Here is a 21,674-nt window from a genome sequence, read left to right on the forward strand (position 1 = left end):
GTGGGTAGGGCGTTTGCCTTGCACATGGCCAACCCAGGTTCGATTCCTCTGTCCCTCTTGGAGAGCCTGGCAAGCTACGGAGATTATCTGGCCCACACGGCAGAGCCTGGCAAGCTACCGTGGCATATTTGATATGCCAAAAACAGTAACAACAATTCTCACAATGGAGACTGGTTTCCGCTTGAGCAAATCCATGAACAAAGGGACGACAGTGCTACAGTGTGGCAGAAAAAAAAGGTGTGGCAGGCCACATAAGTGTGGGAACTGAAGTAGTCACTATGTGGCTGTCTTTACAGCCCCCAATCTCCTGTGCCATTGTCTCGATATCCCCCAACTGCACTGACTCTGGCGCACAGTGTGGCTGAATTAAACGTTTGGTGAACAACAGATGAGACAGACTTGGAGCGTCTGAGAGTCCCGACTAGATGCGATCACTGAGTAATTATAGCTCCAGAAAAAAATTAATAGAAACCTCTTGAGGATTAAATAATATCTCCAATTTTGGAGCCCATGAGATGAATAACATTACACAAAGGCATGTCATACATTATTAAGCTCTCTACTTAGTAATTCTCAGCATCACTTTTGTTCTGCTGCTTGTTAAAGATGATTTCTTGCTGAGAAAATAAAACTGAGCCTCATTAATAGAAGTGAGGAGTTTTCTAATTTGTGACACCTAAGTGGCAGCAAGGAAACAGGAGAAATACTACATGTCCACAGACCCCCACCCGGAACCCCGCCCCCCACCCCCAGAATAGATACTGTTGCCCCGAGTGCGGAAAACAAATCTCAGAAAGAATGTCTCTCTTTTCTACAACCAAGTTCAGACTGTAGCATTTTTAGAGCCAGAAAGGCTATTGAAGAGTATGTAGTTCAATGGGTTTCAATTATTCTTATTTTGTTTTGTCTTTGGGTCACACCTGGTGGTGCTTAGGGTTTATTCCTGGCAGGCTCGGGGAACTATATGGGGATGCTGGGGATCAAATCCAGGTCAACTGTGTGCAAGGCAAGTGCCCTCCCTGCTGTCCTCTCTCTCTGGGCCCTCAATTATTTTCATGAACTGGAAACTTTCTGCCACATCATTATTTGGCATTGCGAGGAGCCGGTCCAGGCACAATGATGAGGAGTGGCCCTCTGCAGTGCTCGGGGGTACTCTGCAGTACGAGGGATCCAATCTATGCCTTTTGCATACAAAACATGCGCTCCAGTGACCAGAGAGATGGTATAGCACATAAGGTACTTCTGGGCCTTGCACATAGCCAGCTGGGGTTAAATTCCCCACTTAATCCCCAGCACCCCATAGGGTTCCCCCCACAAACCCTGCCGGTATTAATCCCTGAGCTCAGGAGTAAGCCCTGAGCACAGTCAGGTGTGGCCCCAAAAGAGACGCAAGCAAAACACTCACACACTCCAGCCCTTTGGGCTATGCCCCTGGTCCCTTACGGATTTTTTTTTTTTTTTTTTTGCTTTTTGGGTCACACCTGGCAATGCACAGGAGTTACTCCTTGCTCTGCACTCAGGAATCACCCCTGGCGGTGCTCAGAGGACCATATGGGATGCTGGGAATCGAACCCGGGTTGGCCTCATGCAAGGCAAACGCCCTACCCGCTGTGCTATCACTCCAGCCCCTCCTTGCGGATTTTTGATGAGAAATCCCAGCGTACTAGTAAAACCAAGGCAGCTCTAGATCAAACCTAGAGGGATAATTAGTACCCCACATGAGTTGTCCCAGTCCCTGGGTCCTCAAAAAACAGTCCCCACGAGCCCCTGCAGAACCACAGGTGCCAAGACTTCTCAGCATGGGGAGGCCAGCTCCCTGGCAAGTGAGTCCCCTGAGATGATATGAACCGAAAGGTCACAGCAGGAGCTGCGGACACCGGCTGGTTCCTGCAGCTCCCAGGTGACTGACACTGCGCAGTGCAGGGCGGGGGCCGGAGGGTGGGTACCACGGGTGCCATCAGTCCTGAGGGGCATTTCTGACAACCAGGGGCTCAGTGAGCACTTCTGAGGGAGACTCCTGCTGGTCGGGGGGGGGGGCTCTGCGCAGGAGCCCAGCTCACACCTGCTGGCCGCCCCTCCCCAGCGAGGCCTTACCTGGGGCTGGAAGACGTGGTTCTCCTTCCCCAGGTGGTCCACGATCCCGAAGATGCACAGGGGCCCGGCGAAGCCCAGCAGGTCAGCCAGGATGCGGAAAGTGCTGCTGAGGACCAGGCGTCTCCCGAAGGCATGGCACAGTGCCCGCCAGATGGCCCGGGCACCCTGCATGCTCTGCGAGTCCTTCCGCTGCCCAGGGAGACCCAAGGCCAGGTGAGGGGGGCTGAGCGTCCCTTCCCAGGGCCACTCTTCACCCCTGCCCCCGCCAAGGAAGCCCCCTGCTCCCTCAAGAAACCCGGGGACCACATCTGCTGCAAACAACTGACCTCGGGGAGAAAAGTCATGGCAACACCCAGGACACCCTTGGGGGGCCCTATCACTGCTCTTGGGGGTTACCTGGGGGAAACTGAGGCCAGGTGATAAGTTAAGGCCGCAGAAGCCATCAGAGGAAGAAAGCACTGTAAGGAGGTGGTCAGCGCATGGTCACCTGCCCCAGCAGCTGTCTGTTCCCCTGCTCTCTCCACATCAAAGCAGAGGCAGCACAGGACACTGGGCAAGGAGGGAGGTGACCAGCTGTGCCACCTCTCAGCTCGAGGCCAGCCTGGGCTGCTCACAGGCTGTCTTTGGGCCTCAACTCCTCTGAGTGCAATGGGGTTTCCCTTGCCTCAGTTAGCTTAAGACAGGGGACTAAAGTCCCTGTTGTTTTTTTTTTTTAATTTTATTTTGTTTCTTTTTGGGTCACACCGGCATTGCACAGTGGTTACTCCTGGCTCTGCACTCAGGAATTACTCCTGGTGGTGCTCAGGGGACCATACGAGATGCTGGGAATTGAACCCGGGTCAGCTGCATGCAAGGAAAACACCCTACCCACTGTGCTATCGATCCAGCCCCTCCCTAAAGTCCCTGTTTGAAAGTGAGCAAACAGCCTCTCTTTTGTATTCCTCGAGTTTCAAAAGGGTGCAGCAAGGGTACCGGGGGCACCCAGGGACTGCCAACCCTCTCTGGACCTCAGTTTCCCCATCTGGACAGAGTTAGGTCAGATGGGCTAAAGTGCAGGGGCTAGTCTAGCTGTGATCGTGTCACGGATCTTCAGTCCTGGGCTTGTGCCTGCTAGGCTGTGGGGTTTGGGGCACGTGTCCTCATCTACAAGGTCCACGTCCCACCCTGCCCCCCCTAGGAGTCAGTCCCCAGATGCCCTCAGAGACTCGCGCCGGTGACCACCCTGACCTCCTGAGCGTCGAAGGCCTCACAGAGCCGCCGGTAGTTGGTGAGGGCCCGCATGGCAATGGGCAGCTTCCCGATGGCGCGGAGGTCGATGGGCTTCCGGTGGGCCGTCTTGATGAAGGCGTTCATCCACCAATAGGTGCCTTTGGACAGCAGGTTCACGAAGGGCTGCAGGAAGCGCACCCCCAGGTCCTGCAGGTCTTCGGGGGGCTTCACCTCCCTCGGGGTCTTGAAGAAGATGTATCTCTGCGGGACCACCAGGAGCGATGAGTACCACAGCAGCATGGCCCTGGGACCCCGTCCCTGACCTCTAACAGCTCGGGGGTGGGAGTGGGGGGGCGTCTTCTGGCCTAGTCCCTAGACAAAGGCCTTTGCTCACCCTTTGGCCACCCACCCCAGGACTTGGGACTTTTCCTTAACATTTTGTTGTTGTTGTTGTTCATGTTGTTTGTGTGGGCAGCACCTGGCTGGGCTTAGGGCTACTCCTGGCTCTGTGTTCGGGGGTCACTCCTGGTGGGGCTCAGGGTTGGTGATGCCAGGGATGGAACTCTGGGTTGGCCATGGGCAGGCAAGTGCCCTACCCACTGTACTATCTCTCCAGCCCCTGGAGTCTTGTCTTTTCTTTTCTTTTTTTATTTATTTAATTTTTAAAAAATGAATCACTGAGATACAGTTACAGATTTATAAACTTTCGTGATTACATTTCAGTCATACAATGATCAAGTACCCATCCCTCCACCAGTGCCCATTCTCCACCACCAATGTTCCCAGTATCCCCCCCACCCCCCGCCACCCCCACCATCTCCTCCATCCCCACCCCCCTCCTCTGTGGCAGGCACATTCCCTTTCACTCTCCCTCTCCTTTGGGGAGTTGTGGTTTGCAATACGGATACTAAGTGGCCATCATGTGTGTCCATAGTCTACTTTCAGCACCCATCTCCCATCCTGAGCTGTCCAAGCGTCCTTTACTTGATGGTCCCTTCTCTATCTGAGCTGCCTTTTCCCCCAGCATGTGAGGCCGGCTCCTGGAATCTTTCCTTGAGCTCTCCTCTGAATCCCTGGGCCGGGGCAAAGTAGAATCTACCCCCGAGACTGGCCTCTCTGCAGCTCCCAGCAGGGTCAGCAGAGCGCGGAGCCAGGTGGGCTTGAATTTCAGTGCTGCCTCTCGCACAGACTAGCATGGATGGTGGCGGTGCATGGGGTTCCCCACCAGCCTGCTCCAAACAGGAGGTGGGGCATACGGCACAGGGCCGTGTGCGGATGAGTTCAGGTAGGAGCGTAGGCGGCTCTGTACCCTGCCAGTCACTAAGGAAAGGCAGAGGAGTCCAGGAAATGCCAATGAAAGCCCAGACTGCACCCGCACTGGGGCTGCCCAAATTAGAAATAGTGGAGGGGGCGGGGGCAGGGGAGTTTCTTACTCACTGCCCGAGATTACAGCCTGGATGGAGAGTGACAAGCCCCATCTCCCCTCATGCAAAAAACACCACCTCTCCCCCCAGCAACTCTGCACCTTTGAGTCTCAGGGAAAGGAAGAGAAGCAATACACAGAAAGGCTGTGGATGCACCATTCGTGGTGAAGGCAAAAACTTGGCAATAAAACCCCCGAATGTCCATCATGAGGGTCACGGCAGAATAAACACAGCCACATGATAAATATTTTGTGGCCATTAGGAAAACTCAATTAGTTCAGTCACACCAGAGGGCAGCCCAGAAGAGAAACAAGCCGCAGGAAACTGTGTATAATATGATTTCATTTTTAGAAAATGAATATTGGGCAGGAATGCTTCTACACTTTGCAGCTTGTTTATCCTTTGCATGTTTATACAGAGGGTAGGGCACTTGCCTTGTAGCCACCCCGATGACCCCAGTTCCATCACCGGCACCATATATGGTCCTCTCAGGATTACTAAAAGAGACCCCTGAGCACAGAGCCAGGAGTAGCCCCCCCCCCCCAACTGCAGATGAGTTGAGGCACGAGTGCAGACAGCTCTGTACTCTGCAAGTCACTAAGTAACCCCCCTAAGGAACCTTGGATACATACAAATGTGTGCTATCATATTGATAAAAATCTGGGTTCCCCAGGGAAGGTGAGAGATGTGTGTATAGAACTCAGCAAAGGGGGCAAGCTAAAAAGGCAAGAGATTAAGACAAAAGGCAGATGGCCCTTTTCATTGAAGCAGGTGTGCAAGTGACCAGTAAACTCAAACAAGAACAACCTTCCCTTCCCTGGAACGCACAGAAGCCTGGACCCGAAGCACATGTCCGCAGGATGAAGTCCGGAGTCCTTCACCCGGAGTCCTTCATCCATCCTGTCACCTCCTCTCTCCCCGGGGATGCAGAGGGCAGCCGGGTCAGAGAGACTTCTCCTGAGACACCTCCCCGAGCCTCAGTTTCCCTCTGGGGCACGGCTAGGAAGCAGGGAGCAGGGCACAGTGCTGCCTTACCCGCACCCTGATGACGTTGAGCTCCACCAGCAGCAGCATCCCGTAGAGGAGCACCAGCAGCCCGGTGAGGCAGAAGCGCAGCTGCGAGAAGCCGATGGCGTGGTCGTAGAACTTGACAAACTTGATGGTCTTGGTGATGAAGGCCAGAGTCCAGTAGACGAGCAGGGCTGCGGAGGAGAGAGAGCAGGGTGCATGTCTGTGTGTGTGTGTGTGTGTGTGTGTGTGAGAGACAGAGAGACAGAGAGACAGAGAGACAGAGAGAGACAGAGAGAGAGGAGAGAGAGAGAGTGCGTGTGTGTGTGTGTGTGTGTGTGTGTGTGTGTGTGTGTGTATGTGTGTATGCTTGGGCCAGGATGTGGGAAGGCAGGGAGGAATGGGGCCGGGCATGGGATAGGTGTGCCCAACAGGAGGGCACCTTTTGAGCCGATGCATGCACAGGCAAACATGTTAAAAACACAAATGATCTGGGGTTGGGACGACCGTACAGCGGGTAGCACTTTTGCCTTGCATGCAGCAGACCCAGGTTTGATCCCCAGCATCCCATTGGTCCTCCAAGTCCACCAGAAGTGATGCCAGGAGTGATCTCTGAGCACAGAGCCTCTAGGAATAATCCCTAGGCATTTCCAGGTATGCCCCCCCCCAAAAAAAAAAACAATATAATGAAGGGAAATAATGGGGAAACAGGGGTCAGGGCCTCGGGTCAATGTGAGAGTGGTATAGCTACATAGACTCAGCAACACTGATGACAACACGAAATCCAAACTACAACCACCAAACTTTAAAATGTGCCTGTCAGGGTGGCAGACTAGGGGGTGGGGTGGGAGGGAACTAGGGAACAATGTGGAGGGAAGCTGACCCTGGTGGCGGGATTGGTACTAGACCACTGTATGTCTAAAACTCAACTATCAGCAACTTTGTAAATCAAGGTTCTTAAATAAAATTTTTAAATTTTAATCAAGAAGATTTAACATATTCCAGCTCTGTGCCCAGTAAGTCCTTCAGGGAATCATCTCACTTACTCCTTACATAACTTATGGTCACTTAACTCCTTACATAACTTTATGAGGGAAGTGGCATAGTTGCCCCAAGTTACCCGACCAGAGAGGTTGGGTAACTGACCTGAGGTCACGCAGCAGGTTCTGTCACACAGTGATAACCTCACCCTTCCTACTGACTTCCTTTTGGGATTCTCAAGCTGAGAGTTTTTAAAAAATTATTTTTATGGTTTGGGGACCATACCTGGTGATGCTCAAGGGCTACTCCTGGCTCTGCACTCAGGAATCACTCTTGGCAATGCTCGGTGGCGGGGGCTGGGGGAGTAGGTCCATATGAGGTGCCGGGGATTGAACCAGGTCAGCTGCATGCCAGGTAAGTGCCCTTCCCACGGTACTATTGCTCCAACCCAAGCAGATGACCTTTAACCCAACTCATTCATTCGACAAAGAAATTGAGGTCCAGAGAGGGAGGGTGACCTTCCCAAGCTCCCTATAGACTGTCCTAAATCGAGGGCCAGTGTCTAGGCCCCTGCCCACAGCTCCCCTCCGCCCCCACCACCACACACCCCTAGTCCGGTGCCCATGATGATGCTCTTCAGGGAGCCTGGGGTGGCTCACAAAACAGGAATCCCAGTCCGGAGAGGTAGCGAGCAAAACGGTCAGGAGTACCCGGGGTCACAGCTCAGGCTCAGTAGCCACGTGGTGTTGGGTGGCTGATTTCATCCACCTCGGCATAGACCAGCGAGTACGTCCTCGAAGGCCACGTGAGCACGGTGTGGAGAGCACAGCCCAGTGAGTGTGCAGTGAACGCTCACTGGATCTAAGCTGATATTTCTATCTCCTAAAAAACGGTGTTTGGGGGTCATGCAACCCCTGGGTGGGGGGCTGCTCCAGGTTCTGTGCTCAGGGGTCTGTCCTGGAGGCTCCTGGAGGACCGTGCAGTGCTGGGGTTTGAAGTCAGCCACTGAGTTATTTCTGCAGCCCTGTCAACGTGTTCCTTATCTTTTGGTTTCCAACCGGGGCCCATAAGCACGCGTGGATTCTCTCCTCTGGTCCTCTAACCATCGCTCCTGCCCTGACGTCTGTTGGTGGCTACAGATCCCCCTCACAGAGCCAGGACCAGGTGCAGATAAATAAAGGCCGCTGAACTTCCCTGGAGTCCCCTTATGCTTTTCTGCTACCAACGCACAGGATGAGGTTCAAATTCGTCCACTGAGACTGGCCTCAGGTCTCCAGGTCACCAGAAAGGAGGCCAATCACTTGCCTCCGATACCTACACCCCGTCTCCCCACATACCCCAGCATCAGAAGCTGTTTGTTCCTTTGTGAGTGGGGCAGGGGGGGGGGGCAAGGCTTGCAAACGTGCCTCATGCTGGTCTTGCCTCTCCTCCTTACCAGATACAGTCTGATGTGACGGTTGTAACTACCCTCTGACTTAGGCAAGGACTGACTGTTCCCGTCCAGATGTGGAAACCGAGGGAGGGTCAGGGCACCTCAGCTCCTGCCCGAGGTTACATAGGGAGTTGGCAGTGAGGAATAAGCCCAAGGATTATCTCTAGTCATAGTCTCCAGTGCGAATCCTCAGCCTATTGCCACACCACACACACACACACACACACACACACACACACACACACACACACACACACACACACACACACACCGGAAGCAGCAGAGGCAAGAGCTTAGTGCTGAACTGAGAGGAGAGGAAAAGGCCAGGAACTCAGCACAGGGTCTGGTGGGCATCTGCACTGGCATGACCCTGGCTATCTCCCTCCCCTCCCCCATTTCCCACCTCTGACCCAGTTTACCTGTTGACCATCTTGATTCCATTCCCTTCTCCCCCCTCGGTGGCAGCCTGGCTCCAAGCCCCCAGCTGCTCTCCCCTAGACAACCTGGATCCTCCTCACGCCTTCCTCTATCCCCTCTGGCCCACCGCCAAGCTAGACTCTAGAAAGCAATGGAGACAACCAAAGATGATCTCCGTGCACTCCAGCTCACAGCGGCCTGATGCATAACTAAAGGGTGGAAGCTCTCCATGCATCCACCAAAGGATGACAGATAACCACCTGGGGTTCATAGAGGCCACCTATAAAACATAGGAGTTTGAGCTGTGAGGTTCCATTTATACATGGATTTGGTTTTCAAGAAATACATTGGCTCTCCACAATCTTCTCTTCACTGTTCACAGATTCATCCCACCACAGCCAGTTGCCTGAGTCCTGTGCATGTGGAACTGGGGAGAGAGTGTGTGAGAATATGGACTAGAAGGAACACAGGCTCCGTTGGCCTGGGGCAGGACCTGAAGTCAGTCCCCTGTGGAGACCAAAGAATGACTTTGGTTCATTACGGAGAAAGACAACAGTTATATAAAATACACAAAATGCAAGGGTGCCCTCAACCCACTGTTAATGCAAAGGTCACCTGTGCATACAAAAATAACATTATACAACTTTTTAAAAAGGAGGAATATTTTGGCATAGGTAGGAACATTCTACAACATGGGTGAATCTGAATATATCACGTTGTAGGATATCATTGGTTTGTCCTTTCTCCCTTTGCCACTAGGAGCTTAGGTATATCAGTCACGCCCATCAAGGTGCTCCCGAGTCACTCCCACTCCTTTGTCTATATGTAATCACTTCTATGCTCCCTTCCCCAACTAATTAATCAGCTCTTCCCCTAATTAGACTCTGTTAATTTGTAAAGTCAGACCTTGCTAGGACAGTGAACTTGTATTGTAAGTTAATATTGCCTTGCTCCTCTCCTTATGTCTTTTGAATAGTTTACTTTAAAGCAATGTCCTTTTTGTATGGACAAAGAAAGACAGTTGTTAATATGCTTTGGTAACATGGGATTTAATTGGCTTTGAATATTATTCACTCCCAGGCATCTGCTTTCTCAGCTTAAGCCTCAGCTGCTCTTACTTCCTAGCACCCCCAAAAGCAGGGTCCCGACGAGGGATGGGACAGACCCAGGGTAAGCGGTGAGTTATGTGCTTGCTACCCTGGCATCGAGATGGGCCTGGCCAAAGTGTATAATGCTTAACTATAAGTTAAGAGCTTGGTCATGGACATGTCATGTCATGATCCAAAAGCAACAATGAGACTAGGACCCTGCTAGGGATAGGAAAGACTAATCTGGCCTGAGCACTGTAGTCTGAGATTGAGATGACCCCAGGAGAGCAATTCTATAAGCTTATTGCATCTCTTGCTATGTCCATACAAAATGATTAACATTATAAATGCTTATATGTTAGTTGGACAAGGAGAGGAGAAACACACCCATGGGATTCGGCTCTTGGGTGGGTGTCCTGCTGAAAGAGAATCTGTCCTAGAAGAAGCATCCCCTAAGGGAAAGAACTTTACCCCTATTGATTGTGACCACACCTATGTTGTAAGCCCCAACCCCTCATGCTTGGGGATTTAATTAGGCTGTAAGAGTGGGCTGGGGGCCAGTCCCAGTGCCAGCTCCAGTGTGAGATCTAGAGAAGCTAGATCGAGATCCAGATCCAGAGGAGAAGGAGAATGTAGTAGTACGGGGGTGTGGTGGGGGGAAGAAGCAGAGGGAGAGACGGGAGTGTATAGAGAGGAGACTGGAATAAACTGCAACTGAGACCAACCAGCTTGGCTCCGTTCCTTCCTTCGCCTGCCTCATCATCGCCATCAACCTCCCCAGGGTGGGGGAAGCGGCTAGAGACTACCGAAGGTGGCAGCGCTGCTGCCCTGTGCCCTGTGCCCAGTGCGGTGAGGTGCTCTCCTCCTCGCTCCTCTTTTTTTGTGTTTTTTACACATCACGTGACAATAAATGAGCTGGTCAGCCAGTCACAAATAGGCAAACGTATCTGAGATAGCTGAGTGTAGTCTGACTCGTAGATCTAGAAATGGTATTTTGAGGGGGTTAGTGGCAAGGAGAGAAGAGGAAGTTGTTGATGAATGAGTTCAGGGTTTCAATTTGGGAAAAGATTTTGCAGATAGGTGGGGATGGCCCATCAGTGTGAACGTACTCAATGCCACTGACCTGTGCAATTAAAAGTAGTTAAACTGGGTTGGGGAGAGGGCTGGAGAGTTAGCGAAAGGGCAGAAACAAATCCAATGTATGTGGGAGTCCTGGGTTTGACCCCCAACACCACAGAGCTCCCTGAGCACCAAGCTGGGAACAACCTCCATGCATCAAACCTGGATTAACCCTGAGCATGACTGTCACCCTTCCAAAAAATATATGATTTCATTGGCTTTTGGTTTGTTTGATTTTGGAATCTACCTCCAGTGGTACTCAGAATCTACACTTGGGTCTGTGCTCAGGGATCATAGTTGGGGGTGCTCAGGGAGCGATATATCGTGCCAGGGTCAGCTGTGTGCAAGGCAAGCACCTTACCCTGTTCTATCTCTGGGAACTGGCATTGCTACATGGTATATGTCACTATGCACCCACACGCATACATTCTCAACACCCGTGGCCTGGGGGGGGAGGTCCTGGAGGCCCTGCCTGGTGCAGGCCCCACCTGCCCCCTGCAGCCTTCACGGTCTACTCCCTCTGCTGTTTTTTTCCTTTGACTCAGGGGCTCTGCCTCTGCTCCTTCCGTGGCAAGCATCCCCCTGTCCTATCTTAGTTCCCAACTAAGCCCTCCAGCCCTGGCTCTAACGCGGCTCTCATAAACATCCACCCACTTTGGTGGGACCCCTCCCCACCCACACTTATCTCCGGTGACAACGTGAACTGCATTATGGTTTGCTCTGGACTGTGGGTTCTCTTGCTGGGCTCTGGACTGTGACCACACCTCTAGCCTCCTCGGAGGGCGAGCTGCTCCCCACCTGCTCCCTGCTACTCACTGTCTTCCTGTCCTCCGTTTGTCTGTCCCGGTGCCTTCTTAGGAGCACCCTCCCCTCTCTCCCCTGCTCCACTTTTGCCGGCCTCGCCAGAGGCTCAACCCTGAGCACAGGGAAAGGCGGGAGTTAGTCCCTGCTCGTGGGGGAAGGACAGGCCCCTCCATGAGTGGCAATTTGTGTTGAAGCTAAGAACACTGTGTGCTTTCTGGAGAACGAGAGACATTCGCCAGATGCCTGCGAGAGGGCTGCCGGGGACACCCCCACCGGGCCGGGGTTAATGCGGGGGTTCTCTGCGCGTCAGCAGCTGCAGCAGACGCGTGAGTGGGAAGCTCTCTGGGGTCTAGACTTGGTACTTCCGGATCTCAAGCTGCTGCTCTCCAAGTTCCCCAATGACATTCACATGGGACCAGCCCTGCCGGGTGTGGGGGAGTCACCCCAGCGAGGCTGGTGGAGCCAGCTCCCACCTTACACTAGCAGGGCAGAGCCACGGCTCCACACCCACGTGACACCACCACGGGGCCTGGCTTTGCACAGACTGTTCCACTAGACACTGCGACAGCTAGAAATCAGGCCCGCTTGATGACACACAGCCCGGCCCCAGCCTGACAGGCAGATGGACAGCCCAGGCTTTGGACCCGCAGACCCGGCCCAACTCAGGGGCGGGCCTGGAGCCCGAGGGCTCTGCCAAGACACCCAGCTCCCGAGACTTCATTTCCGGCTCTGCCCCATGCCAAACTGAGCTGACCCCTGCCAGGCTCTGAACCTCGTCGAAGCCTCTGTTTCCCCATCTGTAAAGAAGGGTATTAGTGGCACTACCACACAGCACTGCTGAAAGAACTGAGTTAATGCCTCGAACAGGTCGAGGGCTTTGCCTGGCACACAGTAGGTGCTGAACGAGTGTCTGTCACACAGTAGGTGCTGTCATTATTTCTAACCTGAGTTTCAGTGCCCACACCTGAGGCAAGCCAGCGGGACCCCTACGGGGAGCGAGTGAGACCAGGCCTGTGTGAAGCTGAGCGCCCAGCCTGCACACAGCCCCTCCTCCAGGGATGCCCACGGCCAGCACCACTGGCTTCTAATGACTTTTGTTGCTGTTGTTATTATTGAACTACATCTGGCAGTGCTCAGGGCTTACTCCTGGGTCTGTGCTCAGAAATCACTCCTGGCAGTGCTCAGCGGGCCGTATGAGAAGCCGGGGATCGAACCTGGGTCAGCCTCAGGCCGGGCCTTCCCCACTGTCCCACAGCCTTTCCCGCGGCACCATCTCTCCAGCCCCCAGCACCAGTGGTTTCTGCCTGTGTCCCAGACACAGCGGCAGCAGCTCCTCCAGGGTCGCTCCCTGTCGGTGGACCACAGCCCAGGCTGCGGGGGCCTCGCCACAATCACACCTGCCCTTGTGCTTCCCATGCCTATGAGCCTTGGCTGTGTTCCTGCAGGCCCGTCCTCACCCTCCAAGTGCTCACCTGACACTTTCAACTGGACTTCTCAAACCCGAGCCCTCCTCCCTCCTTTGTCCCCTGACCATGTCAGCTGGGAACAACCCCTCTCCTTCTGCCACCTGCTCATGTGGGACGCCCGGACACTGCTTGCACCTTTCTCACCCCCTGACCTGCTCTTTGGCCTTTGCTCCCCTCGCTCAGCCGCCGTGGCTCACGCTGGCCCCCCTCTGTTCCTCTCAGTGGTACCCTCACACACATACCAGCAGAAAGCTTGCCTGCCACGGCCTGCAGCCAGCGGCCAGCCCTCACCCCTGCCACGGAGCTCCATTCCTCTCTGCTCGGCTGCTCCTCTGTCCCCTGTCTTTCCTCTCTCCTCCAGATTGGGCAATTTCACAGGAGCAGGGGGCTTCGCTTCTGCCCTTTCAAACCCTCTGGCACCCAGCGAATCCACAGCACAAGCTGGTGAGGGGCTGGAAAGGGGGTGGAGATGAATGCAGGGAGGCCCATCCCTCCCCAATCCCTCCCCCTTCCTTCCCCCTACCGATCAGCAGCTTAGGGAAGTTGGAGGTCTCGATGTTGTGATAGTAGACCACGGAGGTGACGGCCGCCAGGAACGCCATCCCGGCCGGCATATACAGGTGGAGATGGCGGGACTCGGTGACCCTGGGACAGGACGGGAGGGGAAGAGAGAGAAAGAGGATACAGATGTGCTGTGTAGCCCACAGAGACCAGCCCAGCACCCATCAGAGGGACAGTCGACTCCCTACTCAGACAGCTCTGCTCGGCCCTGCCCCCATGTTCCCTTAACTGAGGGGCACACGGGGCCACATCAGGACACAGGGAGGGCTCACTGCTCCCCTGGGCGGTGGCTTCTCTCCTTGGCTTCCGGCTGACACAGCACAGGGACAGAAGCCAGCCTCAGTGTTCACGGCAGCAAACGGAGCCACTTTCCCGGGGCTGAGCTCAGCCCAGCCCTGGGTCCCTGGGGCAGTGCAGGGACAGCACAGCTCTCAGTGGCAGCCCCCGTGGATGCAAGCCCTGTGAACTGGCATAGACACAGGGGCTGGGCCGGCCAAGCTGTCAGCAATCAATATTGACTGAGTGCTGACCGGATGCCAGGCACTGTTCTGAGCACAGGATGGATGCAAACGCTTCTGATTTACCTAATTCCACAAACGCCTGTAAAGTAGAATGAGACTCCTCCTTTCAGAGGTGAGGTGTCTGGGGCACAGAGGGGCTAAGAGACAAGCTCGAGGTCACTGCTTTCTTGAGGTCACCTGCATCAGCTTGTACCCAGGCCATTTTACTTTCACCAGCTATCATGGGGGAGGTGGGGCGGAGGACTCTGATCTGATGATGAGACCCAGCGGGAGGCAGAGCCAAAAGATAGTACGGCAGTCATCAAACCAATAGGGTTCACGTCCTGACATCACCCAGCATCACTGGGCGTGGCCCTAGAGGCCCCTGTAAAGCCAGGCACCCAAGTATCCCCAACAGCACTCTCAGGCCCTCTCGCTGAACAGACAGCCCGGCGAGTTGGCTGAGAGTCACGGTGTGTGTGGGTGGTGGTATACCTAGTCTCAGGGGAGAGACGGTGATTGGATCACACAGCCAACAATTCCACACCCCTCTGTCAGAGATTGGTCCAGTTCAAGCTAACGGAAAATCTACAGGGGATGATCTTTTGCCCGAGGAAGCGAGAGACAAACGGCATGAGGTCACAGCCCCTGCACTCTGCTGTTCAGCTAAGGAACACGGAGTTTGCTTTCCGTAGGAGGGAGCTAAGGACACAACCACGTCCCGCTGCATTTGCCAATGGCTTCCAAAGTGACACTTGGAGTGGGGCAGCCATCCTGTAACTGTGAGGAAGGGCTTGGTGGGTACACAGAGGACAGTGTTAGGATGTGAGGAGGAGGGTTCCGCGTGCCATCACTGAACTACCAAACCAATAAGAAAATACCACCTTATATTTTTCGTTAAGTGAAACCTCAAACGTGGATGTTCTTTAGGCCTCAATTGTTGAATATTCGTAGCAAAAAAGAAAAAAAGAAAAAATGGGAGAGAGAGATAATAAGTCAGACACTAATGGAAACATTGGAAATCTCCAAGACCAAATCCGTGTCTCTGAACTCCATGAAATGATGTTGAATACGTCTATACTCTCTCCATTTTTTTTTTGGTTTTTGGGTCACACCTAGAGATGCACAGGGGTTACTCCTGGCTCTGCACTCAGGAATTACTCCTGGCGGTGCTCAGGGGACCATATGGGATGCTGGGATTTGAACCTGGGTCGGCCGCGTGCAAGGCAAACGCCCTACCCGCTATGCTATCACTCCAGCCCCTCTCCATTTTTTTTTTTTACACTCCTGCTCTGTACTCAGGGTGCAAGCCAGAGGTGTTTAGCGGACCATATAACAGTGCCAGGATTCAAAGCATAGGTTAGGGTCATAGCCACATAAAAGGCAAATGGCTTAAGCTATCTCTCCAGTGCTCTTGCACATATTTCAAAATGACATCTAAAATCATGTAAGTTTAATTAAACTCACTTTTTTTTGCACAGAAGACAGAAATGACTAATATTATATAAAATTAACTAAAATCATGGCCATAACTGAAATAAATGTTTTATGATGTGACTTGATAGATTTTGATTCTCTTATTTTAATACTATACATTGAATTAGCTAAGAAAGTAGGTACAAGTTTTAGACTTAGACTTTTCCCATGTGTATTTGAGGGCAGGACACATCCTAGTTACATTGTTAAAAGTAGTTTTTCCTCACTAAGGATACCGCTTTCCTGGATGGGAATTCAGAGAAGAGCAGAAACAAATTTGGGGCTTTGCACATACAGAAAGAAAACACAGGGGCTGGAGCAATAGCACAGCGGGTAGGGCGTTTGCTTTGCACGCAGCCGACCCGAGTTCAATTCCCAGCATCCCATATGGTCCCCTGAGCACCGCCAGGAGTAATTACTGAGTGTAGAGCCAGGAGTAACCCCTGTGCATAGCCAGGTGTGACCCAAAAAGCAAAAAAAAAAACAGAGCACTAGAGGAAATTCTCCAGGCGTGTGCATGAAGCACTTAAGGTTCGCCCTAAACTGGACTCCAGTTTGAAGACCATGGCTTCCACCAACCCCCAGGGGTCCCTGCCCCCTAGAGGTCCAGACAGCTCTGGGACCCCATGCCCTAGCGGACTGAGGGGCCACAGGGCAGCAGGGTCTTTGTCTTCTCCTCCTATCTGCTCCCTTCTCGGTCCCCTCCTTCCTGCTTCCCTGCCCAGAGGAAGCCAGCGAAGACACGATGCCAGGCACGCACAGATCCAGTTCTCTGCCAGGGTCAGGGCACACTGTCTACACAGGGCTCTAGCACTCGGTGCCTGAGAGGCTAATTGCACTTAGGTCATCTCCCCGTGGCCCCTTTGGCCACCGAAGTCTAGCCATGAAAAACCCTCACGACGGCCTTTGCACAGGTAGAAGCAGTGAAGCTCAGAAAGGCTATGTGATAGGTGCAAAGCCCCTAGACTGGCATGGAGCACCATGGGAGACCCCCTATACCTTCCCTCTGGGCGGGGCGATTTCCTCCCAGGCTCCCTGAGTAAGCTGGGTGTTTGGACATGAGTACAGCCTGCAGGGTTGGCTCCCCCCAACTCTTCCGTTTGCAGCAGTCAGTCCTGCTGGTTTGGGCGGTGGTGAAGGGAGGGGAGACAGCCTGGTCACCTGCTGGCAGTGTGGGGGCTTCGGCAGCCAGGGGGAGCCCCAAGGCAAGCAGAGAGCCAGAGCTGACTGCCCGAAACAGGGTCACTGGGAATGGGAAGGTTGGGGTGGTGCTCGGGCAGTAGGGAGTGGCTGCGGGGGCTTGCACCCCGGAGAAGGGGTCAGCACAATTCTTATGTGCTTCCTGGGTGAGATGGTGCGGCACCCCCATATGCTGGCACATCCCCCCTTCCTCCAGACCACTGCCATCTCCCCCTGAGTACTGTGCTGGTGACGTCACTTCCCTTCGCTGTACCAAACTCTGACAAAGCCCAAGCCCTCAACCTGGCCTTAGAAGCCTGCTCAGGAGAGAAGAAAAGCATCTGCCACAGAGACAGGCAAGGAGTGGGGTGGGGGTGATGGGAGGGAACCTGGGGGACACCGATGCTGGGAAATGGACACTGGTAGAGGGATGAGTGTTGGAACACTGTATGACTGAAATCCAAGCATGAACAGCTTTGTAAAACATTCATTTAAAAAAAGTGGAAAAAAAATGAAAAAGAAGCAAATGTAAAATAAATGGAATTCCAGGCCACTCTGGGAAAAAAAAAGTGTCCTAGTGACCTTCTGCGCCCGCTTTCCAGACCTCAGGTTCATCCTTCCTCTGGATCCCCACTCCATCACAGTGCTCCTCCCACACCTGCTTTAGTGGGTGATGCCTTTGCGCTCTCTCTCTCCTCACCCCTGCAGCTCCTCCATAGTCAGATCCTTCCAGCCCAGCTCGGCCGCCACCTTCCACCACCACCGTGCAGTCCACCTGCCCCAGCCTCCTCTGCCCTCCCGCCTGGTCTCCGTGCTCCCCCTGTCCTCTGCAGAGCTCACTAACTGTGGGGACTCTGCAGCACTCCGGGTTCTGTGACGACAAACATACATTAATCTTCAGGCTCCAACTCTGAGGCCTTTCGGACACTAAATACCACGTGTCAGTGCCGTGACAGAGTAGAGAGGGGTGTGGATGGGGGAGAAGTGGAGAGTGAGGCTGGAGAAGGAGGCAGGGGGAGGGCTGGTCTGTGAGCACCCCTGAAGCCAGGCTGAGCATCTGGGAATGGATAAACAACTGGGAACCAAGAAAACTTCTCTAGGTGTGATTTTTGACTGCTTTCTCCTTGGTTATTTCGAGGGGAGGGGACTCCAAAGCAGTGCTCGGGGACCACCCAGTCCACCACACACCTGCTGAGGGACCACATGGTGTCAGGAACTGAATTCGGGACTTGCACATGGCAAAACCTGAGCTCTGGTGCTCTGAGGTATCTCCAGGCCCCGGATCAGAGGGATTCTGATTTTTCCTAACTACCGTGGGCTGGAGTATCTTGGTGGCTCTTGAGTTGTTTCCTGGGGTTGGGAATATAAATTGGCATCCCCTGCTGAGGGCAAGCTTAGGTCTTCCCGGTACTTAGCCCTTTGCATAGCGAAGCTGGCACGCAGGAGACACTGGGTTTATTCAACCCACACTCGATTCATTAGATGTTGGTTTCTTAGCGGTTGCAGCCTCAGTACCACAGTTCTGGCGAGCAGAAGGTGGGTGAACTGGGGGTCTCCCTGAGTGCTGCGGAGGGCCCCCGGAAGCTCTCCAAGCGTCACTCACCCATCAGACAGGATGCCCTCTGAGATCTCGCACACCAGGACAAAGAGCAGGATGAAGGTGAGGATCCAGCGGAGGTTGTGCCCGGGGAAGTGGAGCCAGGTGCTGTGGTGGATGTGCACTTTGGAGCTCTGGCTGCCCCATCCTGCAAGGGGAGATGGGAAGAGTCGGGAAGCCTGGCTCTCTGGGATGGGGGTGTGTGAAGCCCAGGAGAATGCTTGGGCACTGGGAGGGTCCACAGGAGGGGGAAAGCACAGCCCCACTGGCACACCTGCACCACGGATGCACGGGTCTGGCCCTAGAACTAAATGTGCACGAAGCATGGACTCATCTCTCTGCCCACTCGAAAGGCAGCCACCCCCCCAGACTGACCTCTTGTGTGACAACTCATCAAATAACAAAACCATTTGGTTGAGAACAGAAATGTAGCCGAGATGATTTTTCCCCCCATCGCATTGGAACATATGTTGCCACTGCTTTCTTCCACATTTCTCATTGTCTTCGTCAGTCACTAGCAACTTTGCCATCGCAGCATCCTCCTCTTTCAAAAGTCGTGACAAAATTTCCTTTCTTTCCCCCAAAGCTACAGATGAATGTTTCAGGCTTGCCTTTAATTTCTCTCTCTCTCTCTCTCTCTCTCTCTCTCTCTCTCTCTCTCTCTCTCTCTCTCTCTCTCTCTCTCTCTCTCTCTCTCTCTCTCTCTCTCTCTCTCTCTCTCTCAGAGTGAATCAACACATTTGGGGGAGGCAAGGCAAGGGATAGACAGACACCTCACGTTGGGGACAGAGAGCCCCATCTCGGGATATTCCAGACCTTGAAGAGAGACGCAGGGGGAGCGCCGGGTGCAGGGGCCTCCCGGATGGTCCCAGAGGCAGCGGGGTCCCACTCTCGCAGACTGCCACCGGCTTCCAAGCACCGGCGCTGGGGGCCGCCAGCGAGGCAGCATCGGGGAGTTGGTGCTCAGTCCCTGCCTGGGAAGTTGCGTTTTGGAGACGCGCGCCGCTGGGGCGGCAGCGGAAGGGGGGAGGGGGATGCGTTTCCAAGTTTGGGCTGGGAGGGGGCAGGAGTGCCCCCACATGTCAGAGGCTATTCTCGGGGCAGTGGGGGGCGGGACGGAAGGAGGCAGGGGCGTGCACGGGGTCTTCCTCCAAGCCTCGGAGAAAGCGGGTTGCTCTCTCCTCCCTGGGCCCCGGAGCGGAGCGGTCGACCTGGAGGGTGCCTTGGGGGGAGGGGTGGCCCTACGCAGCGCCACCGCGGGGACAAGTGCGCACAGACGCCCCAGCGTTCCCTTTCTGCATCCCAGCTCCTTCCCGCCGCGGGCAAAACTTGCGTTGGGGCAGGCGGGGGGGTCGGGGGTCAGGTGGGTCCGCGGCGTTGGGGAGGGGCGCGGGTTCCCGGAGAGTCTGGGGTGGGGACTGGAAGCGGGTGCGGGGTGCCGCGAGCAAAACGCACAGCAAGCGGAGCCCGGGAGGCGGGTGGCGGGCCGCCAGGGGACCCGGCGCGCGTCCTCCCGCCGCGCCCGCCCCGCGCCCCGGCTCACCGATGAAGAGGATGGGGAAGGTGATGAAGAGCAGGAAGACGTGCGGCACCACGTTGAGCGCGTCCACGAAGCAGCCGTTGTTGAGGACACCCTGGTCCACCCGGTAGGCGGCCGAGTGGTTCTCGCTGCCGCAGAAGGCCAGGGGCATGGCGGCGCGGGCGCGGGGGCCGCGGGCTCGGCGCGGCGCGGTGCCTCTGTCCCTCCGTCCCCGGCGCGGCGGCCCGAGCCGGCCCGCAGGCCCCCGCCCCCACCCGGCCCGCCCCGGCCCGCCCCGCCGCGCTCCACCTGCCCGGGGACGCGCGGCTAGGGGCCCGCGGCGCGCCTGCGCTGGGGAAGCGGGGGTGGGTGGGCGCGCCCCACTCTGGGTGGGACGGGGCTGGGCGGAGAGGAGAGGAGAGGAGGATGGTGCGCGTGGGTCCCGAGTGGGCGCTGTCGGCCACGCTTAGAGTGTCCTGCCCTGGGGAATATAGAGTTCGGGCTCTTGGTGGCCATATAGTGGAGTTCCAAATGCTCCCCCCTCATTTGGAAGGGACTGGGGCGCTGCTTGGGATATATTCAAAGGTTGTTCCAGGAGCCTGCGAGATAGTACAAGCGGGGCATGCATTGTCTGGCATGCAGCTCTGGTTTGATCCCCCCCCTCCCTTCACTGGCACCCCAGGAGTGATCCGTGAGCACAGAGCCAGGAATAAACCCCGAGCACCGCCAGATGTGGCCCCCACACAAAACGAAAAGTGGTCCCAGATGCGTGACTTGGCAGCCTGTTCAGCGCTTTCACAATACAGTGTCTCCCAGCACTGCTGTTCATTAATAAATTACCCCCATTTTCTGAGTGATGAAACTGAGGGAGGTTACACGAAGGTGCACCCAACCCAGGTCTCCTTGCCAGGGGCAATGCAGGGAGGCCATGCCGTGCCTTACCGTGACCTTGGCTGCTTCCCTTCTCTCAAGCCCTTGGACTTGCATCTATGCCTATTAGTTGAGGGGCACTGGCAGATGACTGGGTACTATGGTCCTGGTCCAAGACTGGAAACGAGGCACTCGTCGGAGTGTACTTGGGGAGAAGTGAAGGAGGGAGTCAGTGGGAAGAGAGAATGTCAGCAGAGGCTGGAGTCCTGGGACCTGGGGAAACTATCAATTTAATGCCTTGCCCATCCTACACGTCTGCAGAGATTCGCACTGGTCGGTGGCCAAGGAAGTTTATATGTTATGAAGAAAGAAAAGTGGGCATAGAGATAGACTTTAGAAGGATTTCTGGATTCGGAGTATGGAGCACTATATATGTTTTCTTGTAAGAAGTGGGTAGCAAGGGAAGATCTTTTCATCCCTTTTCAGTTTCTTGGGATCATTTTGAGACTGTGTCGGAGCTCAAACACTTCCAGGGCACAGCCAGGTCAGGCGTCCACGCTACCTCTAGCCTTGGAGTGGTAGAGTAGAAACAGGCACCAGGGTAGAGGAGGGTTGAGGTAGGCTGAGTCACCCAGAGAAGGCAGGAGCTTAGAGTCTAGACAAGACTGACTTTTGGGGATCTCCCTGAAGTGGCAACATCAGCCAACTTAGCGAGAACTTGGCAGAGAGTGTCCGGCTCCAGCAACAGGAGTCGATGAACCTGGGTGAGTGTGTCTGCGGAGACTGGGCTCATGGTGTCTCTGCAGCCAGTGAGAAAAGCTTGACTCAATGTCCAGTAAAAAGTGGGGAAAAAAACCCTGCGTGTCCCTATGGTCAGAGCCATATTTAACGCAAGTCTTCAGGGCAAGCTTAGCTTGGAAACCACTCTGC

At 54.6% G+C, this 21,674-nt stretch overlaps 1 protein-coding gene across 4 annotated transcripts in view; it reads right to left on the minus strand.

The window, feature by feature from the left end:
- Positions 1 to 20,158, minus strand: part of ABCC8 (ATP binding cassette subfamily C member 8) — an 83,327-nt gene extending 63,169 nt beyond the window's left edge. For 3 of the 4 annotated variants that reach the window (XM_004621655.2, XM_055141882.1, XM_055141881.1), the window contains exons 1-6: positions 19,899 to 20,158; positions 18,362 to 18,503; positions 13,566 to 13,687; positions 5,763 to 5,929; positions 3,322 to 3,564; positions 2,095 to 2,283 (exon numbers count right to left, since the gene is read on the minus strand). In XM_004621655.2, coding sequence (XP_004621712.2) covers positions 2,095 to 2,283; positions 3,322 to 3,564; positions 5,763 to 5,929; positions 13,566 to 13,687; positions 18,362 to 18,503; positions 19,899 to 20,046 — 1,011 coding nt within the window. In that variant the 5' untranslated portion in view covers positions 20,047 to 20,158. Of the gene's footprint in view, positions 1 to 2,094; positions 2,284 to 3,321; positions 3,565 to 5,762; positions 5,930 to 13,565; positions 13,688 to 18,361; positions 18,504 to 19,171; positions 19,330 to 19,898 lie in introns of all 4 variants that reach the window. The other variant, XM_055141884.1, reaches the window with a different exon arrangement.
- Between the last annotated feature and the right edge of the window lie 1,516 nt (positions 20,159 to 21,674).

Source organism: Sorex araneus, chromosome 6 (genome assembly GCF_027595985.1).
Source record: "Sorex araneus isolate mSorAra2 chromosome 6, mSorAra2.pri, whole genome shotgun sequence".
In the NCBI taxonomy this organism is placed as follows: Eukaryota; Metazoa; Chordata; class Mammalia; order Eulipotyphla; family Soricidae; genus Sorex; species Sorex araneus.